Source organism: Mya arenaria, chromosome 4, assembly GCF_026914265.1.
Source record: "Mya arenaria isolate MELC-2E11 chromosome 4, ASM2691426v1".
NCBI classification, from domain to species: Eukaryota; Metazoa; Mollusca; class Bivalvia; order Myida; family Myidae; genus Mya; species Mya arenaria.
In genome coordinates, this window is record NC_069125.1 from 58,381,999 (window position 1) to 58,398,603 (window position 16,605).

The 16,605-nt window shown below is 36.8% G+C and overlaps 2 protein-coding genes across 2 annotated transcripts; both read left to right on the top strand.

Moving 5' to 3' along the window:
* The first annotated feature begins 2,264 nt into the window (after positions 1–2,264).
* Positions 2,265–6,424, top strand: LOC128230936 (uncharacterized). The gene is made up of 5 exons (XM_052943365.1): positions 2,265–2,460; positions 2,861–2,989; positions 5,454–5,610; positions 5,940–6,170; positions 6,411–6,424. Exons 1-5 carry the CDS (start codon positions 2,404–2,406, stop codon positions 6,422–6,424), a joined length of 588 nt encoding a protein of 195 aa, XP_052799325.1. The 5' UTR covers positions 2,265–2,403.
* Positions 6,425–9,627: 3,203 nt separating this feature from the next.
* LOC128230937 (uncharacterized) lies at positions 9,628–16,605 on the top strand. Its single transcript, XM_052943366.1, has 4 exons — positions 9,628–9,829; positions 13,425–13,539; positions 13,946–14,100; positions 14,452–16,605. Exons 1-4 carry the CDS (start codon positions 9,658–9,660, stop codon positions 16,359–16,361), a joined length of 2,352 nt encoding a protein of 783 aa, XP_052799326.1. The 5' UTR covers positions 9,628–9,657; the 3' UTR covers positions 16,362–16,605.

The following is a 16,605-nucleotide window of genomic DNA, read 5'->3' on the forward strand; positions in this document are numbered from 1 at the left end:
TCCCCAACACTTGTGGCTTTAGAAAGATCAGCCAATGAGAGCGTTCAAAGAACGCGGTCGAAAATATCTCATGGCAAAAACAGATTATATCCTAAACAATCATTGGATGTTTGCTGATATCTTAAAGGTGACATCATTAATATTGAACTTACATAAGCAAGTATGAACTGCTGCAGGCTCTATTATTCCGTTTTTTTTTATGTCTGATTAAAGCCATACATAACTCCCAATAAGCGACCAATGTTCAAGGCATTACAAACTTGTGAAATTGTTTGTATACTTTTTTAATGTTCTTGATTTAAACCCTTCCAAATGATAACAAACTAATTCGAGGTAGGCATCCAAAAATCACATAATTGTATACCTTGTTGCTTGTCTGCTCTCTGTATCGAACATACTAATTACAGTATAGTTTTACCAACTTTATGGCCTTGTAGGACCTTATTATTCCCAGACAATATTCTTCACAGGTCTGGGGAAAAAAGGATCCTATATCAAACTGTGACATATATGATCGACCAAAATGGTGGTAAGCATGAGAATCGACAACAACATAATCAGAGATTCTTAATGACTAGAATGCATTCGCATACATGTATATCAACAAAATATATCTGCAATACTGGACATAGCAATCTGTGACAAATGTGACTCAGTTGTAAAATGCAATTTTTGACCTGTGAGGAATGTGATTTCATGGTACATAAAAAACCGGCTTCGATCACAAATTTCCCAGGAGCTGTGACATATATATTCGAAGTGTGTGACAAATGAGATCTTATTATTTTCCCAGCTGTGCAAAATAGGATGCTATTTTTCTCAGGTGGGAAGAATATGATCTTGGGAAAATAAGGTCTTACATGGCTTGCAGGCTCATGAAATTGCCTCTACTTGTGATCTGTGTCTCACATGTCTAAATAATCTTACTCTTGACAAATCAATTCACAAGACCCTGCTAATTCTTAGCTACAGTTTTGTATATATACTCTCCGCTTAAAAAACATGTATGAGTATATTAATATCTCAAACACCTTTATTTAAATGTGTATTATATGATTAAAATAAACTCCTTGTTATAAGCCTTTAACCATATCAACCCAGGTTTTTGGTATTAATCAGCTCACATTCTGCTCTCTGACAATGACTTTGACCAAGCTCTCCTTCTGAGCTCTAACAATGTTTCTGACCAAGCTCACCTTCTGAGCTCCAACAATGACTATGACCAATTTTGACAAAGTGATACATCTTCTAGCCAGCAGATCAGACGCCATATAATACATATTCCCACAGCTTCTCTTTATTTTCCCGTCCTTATTGTCATGGACATATCTCTGTCCTGGTTTATATCATACGGCTAAAATTGCCTTACGATTGCAAATGCTGTTAACAGTAGGACACTTCTATCAATCAACTTTTTCTGAACTCACTGTTCAACAATTTACCATAAAGAACATTGTTTGGAGTCTCTGTCATATAAAACTATGGTACTCCCTTTATAAAACTAGCATTTATTTTATTATTATTATTAATATCATTATTTCTATTATTATTATTATTATTATTATTATTATTATTATTATTATTATTATTATTATTATTATTATTATTATTATTACCATTTTTATTATTATAATATTATTTTGGGGGGTGGCCTTGGTCAACCATATCGTAACATTTACCGTGGTGTCCCTTGAATTGTCAATATTCGACCGAAATGCGTTGTACATGCTTATTTAAATTGAGTTTTTGTTATCAAATATACCAACAAACTTGGTATAAATTATTTTATTTACGGTTTGATGTTTGCGTAAGGTTAGGCACAAACATTTTAATAAACCACAATCTGTAAACACATTAAGGGTGAATATATTCTTGTCAGGGTACAATCTAAAATTTCAGCGATAGCTTAAGTACCATTCAGCACAAATACACTTTTTATTTAATTTTTACTCACCCACAGTCAATCGCTTCAATCACTGAATATTACCTTCATTGAAGTAAACAATTTAATTACCAAATTTACAAACATTACTGTATGACAACACACATCTGATTAAAATACGTGTCCTTGCGATTGGTCGACAAAAAAGAATCCGGGTCTTTTTCTGCTAAAAAAGATACAATCTTTCGTCTGGTCCATTAAATCGTAAAACTGCACGTTGGTTTTAAAAAGGATTGGTAAGTGAGTATAAAAGAAGGTCTTTTTTTGTTTTCAAACAGTTAGGTACTTTTTTGGCGGAAAAGTTTTATTTTGTTTCCAAAGTTTCGATACAGTGTTAATAATAGTAATACTAATTATAAAACTTTGAAGTTTAATAACTTGTGTTCGATATCTGTGCGGCTAAGCAATAGTATAAACCTTTTCGGTACCTATATTCCTTACGGACGGACGAAGGTGTAAACATGTTGCGAGGGTTGATCCTCATTTTACTCTGCACGCAAGTTGGCGCATTTTTCAACGTAAGTTCAGGCCAAGACATTGATATTTACAATGCTAAAATGTTTTCAAAATCACGGATTTTTCTTTTCAAATCGAGGCAAATATGAAAAGTAAAGATAACTGAAGTCCGAAATATACAATTGGATATAACGATTGCTACTATTTCGATTTGCTCTATTAGGCAAACATGAACATTCAAATAAAAAGTGTGAATTTCAATGTGTTTTCCATTAAAATAGAACACAGGGAAAAAATCATTGGCAACAAACTTCTTAAATTATTAAATTAAATTGAAACTTAATCCTAAACGTTCCAGCAAGATCATATAAGATCATATGCCATAACTTGAGGGGTTCATAGTTGACTGCAGACTCAAAGACACTTAACCTACACATACTTGTTTTTGGTTAATTCTTTCAGTGGTGTTTTCGCCAATCCGCGCTGGATCCGAGTGAGAACCGTTTTGTAATTGTAACGTTGGTGTCCGAGGAATGCCGAACGCCAATAGAGGGAGCCTCGTTCAAACAGAGATGTTTCGGATCTCAAACGGTAAAAAACATAACTGTTAAAAAAGCTATAAATGGTCAAACTTATGGATACATTACATCATGCTTTCTGATGTTCACATCTGGCTTTTTTATATGTAAAACTTGCTGTATTGCACCAGTAAAGGGATGGTTTGTAAAAATGCACTTTTAACGGATTTTAAAAAATAAAATAAACAAACAACAACAGTAACACGAAATAAAGTGCGTGTCCACTTATTATGAATGTTTAAACAAAGATACTGATAGATGTTACCCTTCAACAAATGTTTACATATGCTCAAATATTGTCTTTCAAGTCCACGATTTCCGAAACCGTTGATTACGCAATTTACCAAACTGCTGTAGCGTAAATGGTTGATTGACATCATCACGTGATTTTTTCAATGTATTTAATAATTTTTAAAATATCTAACATACTATTTATGAGCTCATTAGAATAGTGGATAAGCTATTGTCTATTATTTTATCTTGACTGCTCCAGTGTGGTTTCGATCCCGCCTGGAACCATTTTTTTATACTTTAAAGCTGCACCCTCACAGATTTAACAGTATTAACATTTTTTTTGCCTTGGAACGAACCAATTTTGGCGAAAATCCAGGCAAACCGGTTTTATAAGACTCCTGACCAAAATAAGATCGCAGATTTTTATATTAAAGTTGATTTGATGATTTATACATATCTTCGTCAACCCTTTAGTTAAGCCGTTAAACATTAATTTTCGAACGGAAATATAAAAATCTATGATCTGAGTTTTTTCAGCAATCTTATATTGGTTTGCAGATATTTATGCAAACATTTGCCCTTTCTAAGACAAAATAATAAAAAAAGTTGTGAAAATGGTAAATGTGTGAGAGTGCATCTTTAATTGTATTTCTTATCTGCAATTTCGGTATCAAAGATTATAATTACGATAGATGCATAACCTTGAAAATTGAAAACAACAACAACAACATATGGTTTGAGAATAAACTGAATGAAAGATAACATTAAGCAAGATGACCAATATAACGTTTAACCCTACTGTTTCTCTGATGACGATTTAAAGGGACTAGATACCAGATGATACAAATGAAAGAAAAACAACAACATGATATCGATGTGTATAAGGCATTAAATCTGACTTTAATACTGGTGTATCATATCGTTTACGACACATGCTTCTTTCGCAGTTTTTGCGCATTTTTTCAATTTACTTGGGTTGTCTACCACCTAAGATCCCAGTTGGTTAAAATATATTAACTGTACTCATCAGATGTAATACTGCCGCGAACGAACGTAGATACAGGGCCCGACAGATCAACATAGATGATGAAATTGGTCGATGGAACTTTTTGAAAGAGGTTAACTCTGCTGAAACGACAGCGAGTTGTTAAAGCAACTCTGCACCAGATGATCAATTTGCAAGAAAAAAAGAAAATTGTCGAAAACTGACATAAACTTGGTATTAATGTGTACAATGCATTGAAACTTACTAACTGAAGTACCACATAGTTTACAATTTATTTAAGTTTAGCAGTTATTTCGTATTTGTCCATTAAAAAGATTACTGGGTATGTCTACCTAGTAGAATTCATTCCGTGTGCGTGATTGACTAGTCGATATTATCACGTGATATTACCGAGTTAGGTCTATATCTTAATTATGTCACTACGATTAGTTTGCCATCGTAGCACAGAGGATACGACGCTGGACTGCAATTGTGGCGGGCGACACGGGTTCAAACGCGGTCTCCTACACATTTTTTTTTTTACATTTCGGTACTCTTTTTTACAATTATGATATCAAAGCGTAACACATTCTATTAAATAATTGTCCGAGATTCGTTACAGAAAAAAACTGTTTTTGGTGCCAATCTGGTGTACAGTCCCTTAAACGCTGATTGGCAGCAAGGAGTTCGGAAAACAACAGTATTCAACGCTTTTTCAAACTGGTCAACTATTGTGCGTTTTTTTCTAAATGGTACTCTCAGCTGAGACAATGACGTGGTTGTTGCGTTTGTCCTTTTAACCATGTAAAATGATATATTATCGGCCTCTTACTACCTCGCATTGACAAATCAATGCTTGTTTTGAGGATATACTATACATATTTGCCGATTTGGGGACCATCTGGTGTCTAGTCTGTAAGAAAGATGTAAATGTTAGAAAGCAAAATGTAAAGCAAGAATTATCTGATGTGTTTTTTGCTTCAATACCCTTACACAAAATTGACATTTTATATCAATAAGAATGCAAGTCGAAATTTAACTAAGAGTGTTTTTAATGGTATTGTGGTGTTCATGTTATTGCTATTGCTGTTGTAGGTGGTGGTGGTTATGGTGGTGGGGATACTAAGGATGGCGACTGTTTCAAATCCATGCTTTGTTGTCGTAGTTGCAGCTGCCGTTATAGAATGGTGTTGTTGTGTTATTTTGAGCTAAACGAAAGTATCCTGCACTCAAACTACATATTTCTTCAATTTTAAAGACAGAGCTTGTGGCGTCAGAGGTACTTCCAGGAATCTACATCATCCTGCTGCCTCCCCGGTTTGTTCGCATGATTGCTTACAAGGACGACTATCGACCAGAGTCCATCAGTGTTGGTCGCTCCGAATCGTACGAGTATGCAAAAATGAGATGTTCAGGTTAGGATTGGATCTTTTTCACTTGAGGGATTGCGAAATGACACCCATATAATTATGTACTTCGTTGTAAGTTAAGTTTAAAAGATACCAAATCACTCACATACACGTACCGATTCGCACCCTGTCCATTGTCATTAATAAAATGTACGTAGTCAATATTCTCTTTTGAATTTTATAAGCAATGTTTCAATAAGAAGTACATATTTGCAGAAGAAAATTCAGTAAATCATTGCCTTTTATCAATTTTGAAAATACTTGTTATATCGTGTCACTAATTAATGAAATAAATAGAACATTATCGGTCTCAGCATATTAACTTTTGTTCGCAGAACGTCTATGCTCTACACAGGCAATAACGTTAACGATGACGTCATCGAGTGGCGATGAGCCACTGCCGACCCTAATTGCGTCCACAAACGCCGTTGATGTCGACCAAGTGGGTAAGGGCGTGTTCAAGATGCACGTCTGTTCACTTCCGGCGGATGTTGTGATAATAGCGGGAAATCAGACATCCACCATGACCGTGACTGGAAGCACCGAGATTACTAACGATTCCTCTGGTAAGAATTGCGATTATTATTTACAAAACCAAAACTATTATGGACAATTTTAGCTTATGCATTTAAAAGAAGATTTATAACTTAGACCTTCAATAATTTGAATACTGCAGTAAAGATATTATCATTTTAATTGTATGAACATTTTCTTTTGCGTTCATTTTTTTAATACTGGCAGGTCGATCTTGTCCTTTTGTTCTTTTGAAAGGGTACTGGCTAGTGCGTTTTGGTCTCGTATTGCAGTGCATATCGATTAGTTGTTGTGTTCCTTTTTAATGTAGATATAACTACAGTTTACGCAAGGTTTTTTATGTTTTAGGGCTCGTGTGTAACGTTCATGGCCCAATCCCAATCCTTGTGCTATCTGCATGTGACGATACTTTAACGTCTGCAACGCTAACCGGTAAGTCGATAGTAATAGACGTGTATTTTGACTTTATTACATTAGCAACATCGTTGGATACCCCCGATACACACTATGCTTATGTATGAAGTGCAACGGACGAAAGTACCGCGGTTTCCGACGATGCATTGGCAACAGCTAAACATTATTTTTCACGCTGCTTTTGTCTTTTGTTCCATTAGCGCGATTTGTCATAATCATATATTATGTGTGTCACATACGCTTCAGCACGTTTAATGATTAGTTTTTGTTAACATTTATTGCACACTTCTCCATTCTTGCTATATTTTAGGACAGTGTAAATCACTGGATAGAAAGTTAACAATGAAGGGCATAAACAGAATCTCTGGTTTGGTTAGAATTAAACCGAGAAGGCCAACACCTATATATATAAGTCAACTACAGTCCCTCAATTAATTATCAGAAGTTGAAATATACCATATACTCGTACATATAAGGTATCATTGGCCCGTCTGCCTGTCTTCAGTTTCCTTTGAGTTAAGGGAGCGGCGGCTGCGTAGCCACTGAAGGGATGGGAACTGAGGAAGCGGTGGAGAGTACGCGCTTAGCTTATGCAGCCTCCCATAGACTGTACCTCACCAACAATTTTAGCATGTTGATCTATGTACATTTAGTTACGGGAACGTGGACAGGAGGAAGTGGTGGAACTTTCGGGCCGAAGGTTTGCAGCCCCCCATACACCGGAACTCTGTCCGCGGTTGGACATAAGGACACTATGTTCACCATCGAAAACCTGAACGACCTGAACAACCCTGTTGATGTTAGCCTAGAATGTGGTGCGTAAATAATAATACTTTGCTAAGAGGTTCCTTCTATATTTCCGGATACATCTACGTACGAGTTATGACGGTATATTTCTTAGACAATGTAAATAAAAACGCGCTCGATTATATTACACAGTAGACATAGATATCACCTAGTTAAACATTTCAATAATGAACAATTCACTCTTATATTCAATGGTGTTTTTTTCGACGAAATTTGCTAGCATACTATGATACCGGAGTAAGGAATCACGTGACCTCAAAAGGGTTCTCACATGGGTCATAACCGATGTAAACAAATAAGTTAATGACGTTAATTTCTAAATAACTTTTTTTGAAGCAGACATAGCATAGTTTTTTTATAGGTTAAGAAATATTTTCATATCTGTTCTGTCAAAAAAGCTATTTAGAAATTAACGCCACTAGCTTGTTTGTTTACATCAGTTTTGACTCGTGGTGACCCATGTTAGAACCCCTTTGTAGTCACGTTTTCACCATTGATACATCCGAGGCAGATTTCGACGTCCATCAGCGATTTGCAAAATATGGACACTTACACACGCAATAATTTCAAAAATAGTAAAATCGATTTAAAAGCAAACCTCAAAACAAACAAATGCGCTGTACCCCGCTCAGTGTTTTAAAATTTTACGCATTCACCACACGGTCCGGTCTCAGTATAGCTGGTCGGGCTGTACCTCTCCTAAACGACCTGACTATAGAACAAGTAGCTATGGAAGGGAAACAACTACGCTTTGGAAGAAACACATTTATTTTAATTACCAATTCAGTACTATTCCGGATGTTTTGCAAACAACATGCCATTATATGGTGAGTAACCGCCCTCGGCATCATCCAGGCATTTAATAAGGTGATATCATATAAATATATCCGGGTATGTATTACAGTAAACACATCAATTAAATATCAATCATGACAAACCAATAATGTCCGTATGAAGTACATATCTATAAAGCTATCACAGAACCATGCTATAAACATAACTGTTTAATGGCCCGTTTAAAACCATTTAACCATTCGCTTACGGCAAACTACACAATCGTGTGTTTTCTAATCATCAACAATTTTAAACTGTCATTTCAAACTCTGACTGAAGATACAAGTGAATATATGCAATATCACAACATACTGTCAGAGCATACAAGTGAATATATGCAATATCACAACATACTGAACATACAAGTGAATATATGCAATAACACAACATACTGAACATACAAGTGAATATATGCAATAACACAACATACTGAACATACAAGTGAATATATGCAATATCACAATCACAATATACTGTCAGAACATACAAGTGAATATATGCAATATCACAACATACTGAACATACAAGTGAATATATGCAATAACACAACATACTGAACATACAAGTGAATATACGCAATAACACAACATACTGAACATACAAGTGAATATATGCAATAACACAACATACTGAACATACAAGTGAATATATGCACTATCACAATCACAATATACTGTCAGAACATACAAGTGAATATATGCAATATCACAATCACAATATACTGTCAGAACATACAAGTGAATATATGCAATATCACAATCACAATATACTGTCAGAACATACAAGTGAATATATGCAATAACACAACATACTGAACATACAAATGAATATATGCAATATCACAACATACTGTCAGAACATACAAATGAATATATGCAATAACACAACATACTGAACATACAAGTGAATATATGCAATAACACAACATACTGAACATATAAGTGAATATATGCAATATCACAACATAATGTCAGAACATACAAGTGAATATATGCAATATCACAACATACTGTCAGAACATACAAGTGAATATATGCAATATCACAACATACTGTCAGAACATACAAGTGAATATATGCAATATCACAACATACTGAAGACATTTCTCAAACACACTCATATACAATAACAACTTCAGCTTAAACTTAATTCATAGAGTCTGAGTGTTTTGATTGGATTGTAAAACGAATTGACCAAGAGACTGAATGGAATCATTGACGCATGTCTAAGGATTAGTATACGCCCTTGAACTCATTAAACCGTCGCTGTTTAACTGTTATTAGTTATTAGTAAAATAAATTTACCATAAAAGTCCAATGAGTTTATCGTGACAATGCATTAAAAAAATGTTTCCATCAAGCTACATGTATATTGTGCGCCTTTGATATAAATTGTTGTAGTCAAACTCAACTCAACTCAAACGTAACCTTGATCTCCGATTGTGCGAAGTCTGTGACCGGGGCCATGTTTTCCGGTCTGAGTGCCACGGAGCTACTTCCGGAGAATCCTGGACAGTACATCGTATACAAATGTAGCCCGCCTGATGACGTCACTATCAGTATCGGCTCTCACCAGTCGCTGGTGGTCCCTGTGACCGATTTCACGTCAACTGCGACGTTTACGTTACAGTGTTCAGGTATATAGACAAATCAGTGGAGTAAGAGTCCATCTCTTTGTATAACACCATATTGTAAAATTAAGTATTTATTCTTGCAAGGTCACCTTGTATAGCCATAGCTGACTAATACATATACTGGTGTCTAAATAACAAAGTACACATGTATCAATTCGATGCCATTTCGTATATGTTAAAGTTCATTTCGGCGATCTACATAAAATGGAGCGAACGCAGCGACTCTCCATGCCGAGAAAGTTCGCATCAATCGCTGCAGTAATCAAAGCACGAACGCGCTGAAAGACTATCTGCCGGCAAATATGTCAGAGTTGCAAATTTTATTTGAACAAGGGGAATGGGTGAATGGCACATGGATAAAAGTAAAAACTATGTTGAGGGCCAAGAGCGCCTGTGCCCACATTGGTCGAGGAAACAAACATATCTGTATCTATTTAATGGCGTCTGGTGTCATTTTGTTTATGTAAAAGTCACTTCAATAGTCGTACATTGTAGTCCCCCATCCCCATGTATTTGAGGTTACAATGCATGCCCCTTTCAGTCGTTTCTAAAGGTGTTTCGTTGCTTGATTAGATATCATACGAAAGGAAAGTATAATACATCATATATATCATTTCCTTTTATGAACATACACGTTTTGTTTAAGGAAAATATTTTTTTACAACAAATTCAGCAATAATTCCTTTCAAAATGCACAACTTCAGGCAAAAGTCCTTCAAAATGCATAGCTTATCAATTCAGTCGACGTACCCCAATCCCCATGTATCTAAGGTTAAAATGCATGCCCCTTTCATTCGCTTCTAATGTATTTTCGGTGCTTTCATTAGATATCATACGATAGGCAAGTTTTATAAACATACAAGTTTAAATTGTTTAAGGGCAATAATTTTATTTTATGAACAACTTTAGCAATCATTCCCTTCAAAATGCAAAGCTTATCAGATGGTCATTTTCCCGCGGTGAGGACAAACATGTGGTCAGTTAATGTATGAAGAAAATATTTTTAGATTGTAGGTCAGTTAATGTATGTAGAAACTATTTTTAGATTATCGTAACTTGACTGTTCTAAGAATGAAAATATGATTTTGCTTGTTCAAGTTTTATTGATAAATTAATGTTATTTTTGTTTCATGTAATCTCTTTGTAGAAATAGTACTAGTGCTGTTATGATTGCGTCGCACTCTTTGGATGTTTTACAGGTTTAATCCGAACTACTTTGCTTGACCAAAAGTATTCATAACTCGATCACTGTCGTATCAGGGCATGTGTTCTTATATAAATTGAATGCCTAATGTTTAAAACTATGCCAAGAATACTCCGGAACGAAGCTTTTATGCAAAAAAAGAACCTCTTATTAGAAAAGTATACGCCTAAAAGTCATAGAATGAATAGTATTTTGTTATTATATATCAGGCAGATCATATAGTATTTGAAGCACTAGCAACGCGAAACCTTAGATGCAATTATTTTGACATTCAGACAATCATTTTTGTTTCTTATCCCATAAAAGTAATATCAAAAACACACCATTACAATTAAGCGTGTTTCAGGGTCACGCCAGGTCATAATAACAAACCCTGCAGGCGATGGGACACTTGTGGTCGGTAATAATTTCTGGAACATCTTGGGCTAAATTCAGAGTGAATATCATTATGTTACCTTCCTACCAAAGCCTCCATTCTTTTGACCCACATCAATCTGATACGTATAGCGATCTAAAAATAGTTGTTTTCTGCTATAAATAATACAGCGCGGAAATACCCGAGCAAGCAAGAACTCATACTCAGACAGCAATACAACTTATCTATATTATGGTGTCGACGTCATTCTGCTAAACATAGAGCGCATTGAGACAAAAAATGGGTTAAAACGACATGAAAAGAAGTAGTTCTTCGGTTTTTGCGATCTTAAGACTACCTGCGCGCATGCACAGATAGTCTAAAAAGGGTGAAATCCTCCATTGTAATTGGCCCACAATTATGTGCGAAAACCAAATATTATAAACACACGCAAACAGCGTAACAGTGGACGTGAACACATGGAATAGAATAAAGAGTCTCGGTCTCGTTAAATTAGGCAGTCATTCACGATGGCAATTAGATATCTTAAGTCTTGCATCATTTCAGATTTGGTCCATAAGAAGTGAAGAGCCCTTTTAAATAGTTACATCAAGTAGGTTTGTTTTTGGACGGCCTATGGTTATTTTTAAGAAACAATTACATGCAAGAGGGTAGAGTGCACGTGACCGTTAGGTCTTGCTTGGGTTTACTAGTAACATGATCATTTTGAACAAATAAATCCTGACTGAGGGACATGGGTCGCATTTCAAAAGGAGAAGCTGAAATATTGTAATATGTACATGTATTAAAGTGACTAGACACAGGATGGTCTCAAAATCGGCAAATAAGTATTTCCTAAAATTGTCAATACTAGCTAGTATGAGGCTGATAATACATTACTATAGATGACTTAAATGTTTTGTCGCTGTCTCAGCAGGGTTGACCCGCTTAAAATAGCGCATAATGGTTCCAAGTTTATAAGGTGTATATTTATCATGAGAAAGTCAATTGATTAGTACAGAAATATAAACTGATGCTATTCTTAAATTGATTGGTATTTACGTGGTACACCAACCCATTCTCGAAATGGAAAAAAAACTGCGAAAGATACATGTGGCGTACTCGATAGGATACAACAGTAAATAAGATGCAATGCGTTGTACACAGCGATATCAGTTTTATATAAGTTCTTAACAATTTTCTTTCTTTTTTTTTGCAATCGTGTCAGCTGGCGTTTAGTCCCTTTTATACAGATTAAAGCATTTGTATTCCGAATGTTACCGATTTTCAGCACGTTTATTTTCATGTTAAAGACATTAACTACGGATCTTTGACTGTCTTGTGTCGCTCAAAATGTATAACATAGAATTATTGAATTGGGTGACGATATGCAAGTTATCAACCAAGTAATTCCCGTTAACGCTATCGGTTGTAGTTGACGGAGTGACTCTAGTCAGAAGGCCTCCTTCTTTATTGTTTGCTGTGATGTCATTCGTCACAACTGCTAGTCATTTTATCTTCATTTTACTTTTTTGGCGCAATCTTCACACAATAAGTGGGTGTGAATCCCAAAAGTGTTGCAATCTGAGTCTAGATATCTGACATGATCGTGAATCAAAGTATGGTCATACCATCTCAGACCATTGGCTACCTTCCACATTTACAGGTTTTTAAGCTGAATGGTTTGTGATTTCAAAGCAGGCTGGACATGCATGATCAACTTGATCTGCTTGATATTGTCATTTTACCGAATACACAATGGTTACGCTCAACAAATTTTATTTTCGTAGGAGAAACGTTACTTTTTTCGAACGTTATTTAATGTTGATTGCACGAGCTTTCTTCCCACATTTGAGAGTCCAATAAAATTTCAGTACTTCCGGTAGCCATTTTCGCCATAAACGCTTTTGCCATTTTTGTTCATTATCTACGTATGGTCCATGCATATCCAAGTTTCAACTGCTGCAGCTTTGATCTTTAGCACTTGCCTGTAGCAACTATCGATCCGTTTACATTAACTCTTATTGAAATACTTCCAGAGTCGTTGTATATGGTCCGACATCCCCAGCTCAAGTTCCGGAAGGAAGGCGAAGACGTGAAACTCTCCTGTGAGGCTTATTCCGAGCCCGGAAATCAGCCAATCACCTACTCCTGGTAGCTACTTCCGTTTCACACGTGTTTTAAGTCTCTATTTGAGCAAGCTCAACGCAGCATAAATCACCTCATTCGCGCACATCTTATGGGAGTTCATTGACAATATTAGATAAGTGCGATATTCGCACCGGGTTTAAATTGGAATGAATACAGCTTGTGTTTGAATATTCCGTTATAATATTGAACCGTCAGACATTTTTAAAAAAAAGCGCGCTAAGTATTTCGGGAAGAGGAAAACAGTTTTACTCTTTGAGAGAATTTCAGAACGGAAAGGGAAGCTACACCATCTGTTCTTTTGGTACAGCATGCGTAGGTCACACACAAATAATAGTTGACGTGTGATAAGTAAAATATGTAGCGATAAAACAGATTTAGACAATACGATACTGTAAAGTTTCTGCTTCAGGAAAAAAAATGGAGTTATGGTGACCGGCGGAGTTAACGGTGAACTCGTCAAAACCCAATTGAAGATCGTGGATAATGGTTTTTATGTATGTACGGCCGCCGTTGAAAGTCAGGGCATCAAAGTGCCCTCAAGAGAAGCTGCGCTTGTCGTCGGAGGTAAGTGGTTGTACCTGCAACTTAATATAAGAATCGAGGACCCGTTTTTTTAAAAAGAATAATTAATAAAAAGAATAATTAATAATAATAATAATAATTAATAATTATTAATTATTAAATACATTGCTTTCGTTACAATACATTCATATTATGTTCGGTATCTTTACTACTTAAATCTCTTTTACGTGAAGGGACATTGGTTATATGGTACTTAAATTGATTGGCTTTATTGTTCATTTTCTTGGTAAGTTGACTTAGGGACATAACCTGTCATCAAGTAGGTTTATACCTTGTTTCAAAACAATGTATATGTGTATCTTTAACGTGTATTTCTCTTATTTCTTGCGCCAGATTTCGAAAGTTATTACCTCATACCAGAGCAAAAAACGGTTTGCGAAAGTGATGTCACGGTAAACACATGCTCGCAGCTGCCATGTGTGCCCCCAGGCTACTCTTACACAGATGATCAAGACGCTGGTCAGATCGACGTGGCCACCATGCAGGATCTATTTGTCGACTGCGGCTCCGCGACTGTTGCACTCAAGGATGCGGTGACCTGTGAATGCACAAAGGCGGCTGCACCAACATTAACTGTGACCGTCATGGATGTTACCACGAACGCACCACTTGCCGATGTCGAGGTCCGTATTGCCGGGACATCTGCGCAGTTAACCACAGACGCTGATGGCAAAGCCACTCTAGCCGTTCCTGCAGGTATACTCACAGCTGTCCTCCAGGTGACGAAGACTTCAAGCGAGTACCTGCCGTCCACCCGGCCCGTTGATATTGATGGAACATCCAAATCAATAACTGTGTATCTATACAAAAAAGCAGCTCCAGTTCAATTGCAACCGGACATTGAGAATACTATCTCCCTCTCTGACGACCCACTTAATCCCAACAAAGGCGCCGTGACCTTCGAAATTCCCGCAAATTCATTCTTCCATCGCGATGGGGGCAATCTTGTTCCTCCCGTTGAACTGTCCCTGACCTATATAGAGCCAACTGTTGACAACGTCGAAAATGCCCCAGGTGTATTCTTTAGTACAGATGAAAACGGAAATATTGTCCCAATAGAAACACAAGGTGTTTTTGTGATGACTGCAACAGATGCAAATGGCGAACCTCTAGATTCTGCCCCAATAACGGTTATCTCAAAGGACGGGTTTGCGTTGTTCATTCTAAATGGAAATGGTCAATGGACTCTTATCCCTCCTACATCCGGTGTTGGTAGAAGACGGCGACAGACAAGCAATGTCGGAACAGCGATAGGAAACATAACTATTACCAGTAACCAAGTACGATGGTACAACATTGATAAATTCCCGGAAAACACTCGGTGCTGGTTTAAGACATATGTCAAAGATGCAGCAACAGATAACGCGCTTCAGGACCCACAGCTTAGGCGCTATGCTGTAGCCACGTCGCTTCAGTCATCAGGAATTACTTCAATTCTGCAACTTAGCGATTTCACGACTAACATGGATACATGTTTTGAGGCCCGTTGTGACAATAATGCCACAGGATCTCTTTCAAAGGGCTACATCGTCGTCGATGCGCTCGGAATTGTGGCCTCAATTCGGAATCGTGCCACGCCCATGGTTCTTAGTGATTACGCAGCAGCCGTTCAGACGCGCTTGAATACGCTTCAGTTCAACATCGACGCTCAGGATCGACTGACAATGGATCTAGAGGCATCTGCGAATGGTCCGTTCTTTTACAATAAAACCACATGTGAGTCCGCATCGTTTGCCAGTGACGACAACGTTCTCGGGTTTACCGTTGACAATCCATCAACTAACAGCGATCCGTATGGGGATTCAAATGACCGATGTGTTGCTAGAGTCAAAGTTAATATCACCTATGGTGGCTACCTAGGAGAGAACACAACATTCACGGCTATCAGTCTTTGGGGCGCCAATCTATTTTACAAACAATACAACACAACTTTTGATAACAGTACAAGTACCGCAATCCTTTGTTTCAATTATCGTTGCTCAATGGCCAACGACTTGACCAATGTGGTTATCTCCTTTACTCCCGACCGTAACGGCGATAATTTTCTATACGAGTATGTGTATGGGTGTAACATCACGTTAACGGCTCCTGTTATAAACCAATCAACGGGAAATGGATACTTCTTGAACACTTCCGGTGACGTACAGGCGCCCTTGGACATCTGCAACGCGGAGACGGATTCTGACCCGTTTGCCTTGGAAAAGAATTGTCCCGATTGGGAAAAAGAGATATATTTCGAGTAAAAATAAACCAGTCGATTTGTCAAAAATTCATGACTACGACGGAAACCTAATTCCTAAATACTAGATGGACTCTTTTGTAAATTGTATTGAATATTTTGTTGTTGCGCCATAACTTTGTATTGATGTTGTGATTTCCAAGCGTCCGACTACAGGACTTGTCGCTGTAGTTTCTCATATAATATTGTGTCGTCACTGTTAAAAGTTGTTTACATTAATAAAGGAATTTCTGAAATAAATCACTCAC